Source organism: Homarus americanus, unplaced genomic scaffold (assembly GCF_018991925.1).
Source record: "Homarus americanus isolate GMGI-L3 unplaced genomic scaffold, GMGI_Hamer_2.0 scaffold45562, whole genome shotgun sequence".
Lineage (NCBI taxonomy): Eukaryota > Metazoa > Arthropoda > Malacostraca > Decapoda > Nephropidae > Homarus > Homarus americanus.
Genome location: NW_024744839.1, coordinates 10,146,641 through 10,152,037, shown reverse-complemented (window position 1 = coordinate 10,152,037; position 5,397 = coordinate 10,146,641). Strand labels below are relative to the sequence as shown.

The following is a 5,397-nucleotide window of genomic DNA, read 5'->3' as shown; positions in this document are numbered from 1 at the left end:
TAAATCTGTCTATTTTTGTAAACCTCCTGTCTGTTTCACTGTCTATATTCACCCTGCGTAGTCATGTCTGTCTGTCTGTATGTATGTGTCTATTGTCTTTGTCTTTCATAAGTCTGTCTATCAGTCTTGTCTTTCTGTGTGTCCTTGAATATGTCTGTATTATGTCTTTTGTTTGTCCGCTTCTCTCTCTCTCCATTTTTATCCGTACACTACTCATCATATTTAGCACTTTTTCTTCCTTATTAAACAGGTGATCTTAATATGGTATTCTGGGAACTTTAAAAAACACATCCCTCCATTCATACCTCCACCTCTCACTATCCCTCTCTCCCATCTCCTTTCCTCGCTCGCCTCTTAAGGATAATAATGTTTCTTCTCCTTCTCTTCTCCCTTTCTATCTTCTCCATGCATTCCTGTTATTATCTTTTTATCTCTTCTCCTTTTCTATGTACAATCAGCCACAGGAATAAGTATACACTGTAGCCTCGTAAGGTCCGAAAATGCTCTGGTAACGTTGAAACTGAGCATCCGGACGCATGATGAAACTCAGCTCCCCCTCACCTGTTATCTCTAACTATTTTCTGTTTCCCCTTCTTTATTCTCCTATTTACTCATCTTCCTTCCTTTACTAATGCCTTCCTAAAGAAACCATCGACATGGGACCAGGTTTGTTCCACTTTATGAAATTTTTGCGATTTTCCCACCAAGTTTGATGAAAAACGATTGTGCAGTTTCAGCTGCCCAGAACAGACACACAGACAGACAGACGCCGAGTCCTATAGTATATTAGATGGGACCACAGGCAACCACAAATACGGTGTAAGGATAAGGAGTATGTCTGACGTCTGTGTGAATGAGTGTGGGCATCATGTTTACTCACTGATAAGGGAGGGACACCGCCGTCCTCAAAGAGGGAGGGGGAAAGCCTAACGTTCCTTTAAAACTATATTGAAATACGAAGGATTCCAAACTTAGCTGATGGATAAAACAAAAATTAATTAATGAATATGATAACTTAGATGTACCTTAGATATGGTGTGTTAATTGACCTCGAAGAGCTGCTTTAATTCACACATACCTGGAAAAAGAAAAGTAAAAAAAAACAATTGAAAGTACCTGCTGTCTATCTCACACACACAGACACATACTTTATATAATTATTTACACTTAACTTACAGAAACAACCAATAATCTTAAGCATTAGCTTATGCCAAATGGTCGACTAAGTGAACTTGTTCAATATGTCAAGAACGCAACAGTAGTATTATTAGTAGTTACCTCGTGTTAGTGGAAGCAGTATCCCTGGCGCTATTCAGGGTCACCTCCGGGCACCGTCTTGACACTTTTATGACAGCTCATGACACTTCATGGAACATTACTGTACTCCATGACACACTTTACACCTTGCTATAGTTCAAGACACTTTGCAACATTTGATAAGATTACTGACAATTTACGACACTTTGCAGCATTAATGGCACTTTATTGACACTTTACAATATCAATGGCACATTACGGCACTGAGAGACTTCACAGCACCTTACGATACTTTTCGACACAGTTTCGCAATATTGTATGTTGCTTGGACATTTTATAACTATTTGAGACTTTATGGCACTATGAAACTATGATTTTACGGCGCTTGAGAACACTGACACTTTAGGACACTTTAGGCACTGACACTTAAAGGAACTTTGAAACTTTAGGACCCTTCATGATACTTTGGGACACTTTGCCACCATAACACACTTCATGACACGCCTCTAACACTTCATGCTACAACGGGAAATTGGTAACTGAAATAGGTTTTCATGTGTAGTTTTTTTTAATGTTATAAACGAATATGGCCTTTATTTCCGGAGGCGATGGATATTTATGGCGATATGTCCACTTTCGCTATCAACTTCATTGGGGACCCTTAAGTGGGCAAGGTTTAAAATGGCAGAGGAGAAAATATTTTCTGTGTTTCGCAATGATGGTGTTCTTGTTTTCGGAGTTCAGTCGGGGGGGGGGTGCATAAACTCGAAGGAATATTGATAAAGACCAAATTTTTGCGTATGTAAATCTCCCTAGATACTGGAGTGTTGCTCAGATTGGTCAAGTAGATCACGTGATTGTGATAACACAGAGACCGAATATAAAAACTCGCGAAAAAGTGTTTTCAGCTAATTTAAAATCCGCCAATATAGTTGTATCAGGTCCACCAAACGTAAACACGTTTGATTGTGTACGAAACCTGGTTCACCGAATCCCTTTTTGCTCGTCCATCAATTATACAATTACCTAACTTTCCTAAGCAATTCTGTAATAACTTATTATGACAACAATAACAGTAACAATGACAATGATAAAGCAACATTTCACCTTTGAAAATCCCACCTAACTTTCCTAACATACTGTTATGACCCTCCTCTACCGCTTACCCAGCTTCCACCACTGGTTACCACCGGCCAGGGTCGTATATAGAGAAGCAGTTTATATTTCACAAGTGTTGTCTAATTACCATTGGCTGTTCCGCCAATCTCCGGTAATTTTCTGACGTTCTGTATCAGTATTATCACGTGCCTGAGCGCTCGGGAACTCGCATAGCGTGAGGCATATGTTCACGCCTACATTTCACACAAGCTATTAACTTGTTAATTGTACTTATTATATTATTATTGTTCTTAGTTACTTAGGTTAATTGTATATTTATGTATGTTATTAATATGCATCATTGTCTTACTCTGTTAAGTCAAATCAAGAGTAGTATTAATTAATTATATAAACTATCCAGCAAATGTCCTGGATCACGTGATATGAGACGCTCTCCTCCACTGCATGCTCCACGCTTCCCCAGTAGCGAAAAACCGTGGCATATGGTAGACGTGTCCATTCGTTCTCTAGCCTTGACCCTTGTCTAGTGCCTTGTCCAGTCTTCTGCAATGCCCTAGGGGTATCAGGTATTAGTGACACGTTTAGTTAGGCCTAGGAAGGGGTCCTGGTGGTAAGGAATCTCCTGTTTGGTAGGAAATAACTATTTTGTAGGGATTGTTGTATGTATATATTTTGTATGTCTGTGTAATATAGTTATGTTAAGTAATATTCGTTTGGTCTAACTCCTTACGGTATATTTTCACCCTTCCGGCATCACTCTTATTTTAATATACAATTACTTATACCCTTAAATTCATGTTTGCTAGTCATTACTCCCTTTAGAACATAAATTGAATTAATTAATTATCTTCCCTTTTGTGACTTACTTATTTCAACTTGTTCATACTTATTCAAGTACATTTAGTTGAGTAGGTTTTTGTGGGGATAATTATTGCCGTGTTCCCTATTTGTTCCTTTATTTGTTAATAACTTGGGGTAGGTTTCACTCCCCAGGTATAAAGGGTAGTGGGATCGCGACAGTATTCAGACAAACAACAGACTGGTTGATTTCCACCAGGTCACAGAAACACACTTGTGTACTGTAGTCTTCTTTAATAAGCACTAATTTTTCACAACATTGTTAACAGCATAATGGCTTCACAGCTGGACTTCTCACTTCGAATATACACTGTAGTCGGCACACTACCAGTGTACAATTCCTTAGTCATTTCACTTTTATATTGATCACAACAATTTCACAATACTTGCACGACAACTATCTTCAGTTGTTCTACTAGGCTTGTACTAGGCTGGTACTCTGAGAAGACACCGTTGACTAACTTCACTAGGCAGCCCAGTGCTACTTATATACTTCATCAGACGCCTCTCGAACAACCTAGCAACACCCAAAGAGTCCTGGGTGGTTCTAGAATCTTCTACTCTGGTCGAGGCTTACAAACATGATGAAATACTTTCTAGAATATTCATACATAAGTAATACATCAATATATACAATAAAATCTCCCTAAACTTGCCGAAATACCTAATGCATGGGACAGAAAACAATCAAAACGCCTAGTTTACAAACAATATTATACCGAATTATGCTTCGGCATAACAATATAATAACAGCGAATGTAGAGAAATGTGACCGTAAATCTGTGATAGACGCGCAAAAACTGAATTGTAAAACCTAGTTTCGTACACGACCAAATATGTTTGTTTAGTGGACGTGATATGAGCAGGACCAAGATACAACAGTAATGACGAATTTAAAGTTCGAAAAACGCAATTTCGTTAATATTTATGCTGAAATTTGTTTCACATGAGCTGAAGGGGCCCAGTGTTTCTCAAACTTTTTCACTCCGTTCCTCCATGAGACACTCTCAACATCCTCGTGGCTCCCCCTTCAGTTCTCTCCCAAGCCCCTCACAAATAATGATGAAAATAAACTGTTTTGGTACTCTTCCTTTATTTTAATGTTTACAATAATCAAACAGAATGCATAATTTGTTACAGTTCAATAGGATGGATGACATTGTTTCCTTTCAGTCAGTCGACTGATTCGAGGTTGAGTCACTGATAAAGCACATCTCATGTCTGGGTCCACATGTAACCGGTTTCAGCTTTTATTCTTTATTTGAAGAAGGTTGGAGAAACCAGATTCACATAAATAAGTAGTAGAAAATGACAAGAGGACTCGAAGTGCGATCTCACTAACTTTTGGATATGACTCGTACATTGAGCACCAGAATACCGTCAGAGATTTTTCTTCACAGAGGTCTCTGGCAGCAGAATCGTTCCTGAGATCAAGAAATTCGTCCCGAACATCGTCGGAAATGGCAGCAATATCAAGAGTGCTAGAGAAAGGATTCCTCACCAATTTCCCTTCCTCCTCCTCGAATTCTGGGAAGTACCTTTTGAGCTCACTTTCCAAGGATTTCAAGTGCTGAATTATTTCATTTTTGAGTGATGGGTCAAGTAGACGATCCTCTTCAATATCGTCAAGAACAGTTGAGAGATTCTCAAACATGGCAACATTTCCTGTACTGACTTTCCTTTGCCAGTTCTGGAGTTTGTCAAGAAATGCACAAATACAATCCGTGTGGTGAAACGCATTTCTTTCCTTGCCTTGTAGCTTGAGATTCAGCCAGTTTAGCTGCTCAAATATGTGTGCCAGGTACGCAAGACGTGGGTCCCACAACACCTCGTTGAAGTGACTTAGTAGATCATCCTTCCCTTTCATTTCCTGGAACAACTTAAGTTCTCCCCGAAGTTCGAGCACTCGATTCACAACATTACCCGTGGAAAGTCATCGGACTTTGGAATAAAAGAAGAGGGTTTCATACTCTGAATCCATGCATCTACAGAGGTTCTGGAAAAGGCGAAAGTTCAAATCTCCTGCTTTCACAAAGTTGACGCATTTTACCACTGCCTCCAGGATCTTGCACAGGGCATCAGGGAGGGTTTTCGACGCCAATGCAAAACGATGGACCATAAAATGAACTCCTTTGGCATTCGGAGCTATTTCCTTGACGTGCT

At 39.4% G+C, this 5,397-nt stretch overlaps 1 protein-coding gene across 1 annotated transcript; it reads right to left on the bottom strand.

Moving 5' to 3' along the window:
• Positions 1-1,683: 1,683 nt before the first annotated feature.
• On the bottom strand, positions 1,684-5,101 carry LOC121878120 (zinc finger BED domain-containing protein 5-like). Its single transcript, XM_042384111.1, has 2 exons — positions 4,613-5,101; positions 1,684-1,776 (listed from the first exon to the last, which is right to left on the bottom strand). Exons 1-2 carry the CDS (start codon positions 5,099-5,101, stop codon positions 1,684-1,686), a joined length of 582 nt encoding a protein of 193 aa, XP_042240045.1.
• Positions 5,102-5,397: the final 296 nt, after the last annotated feature.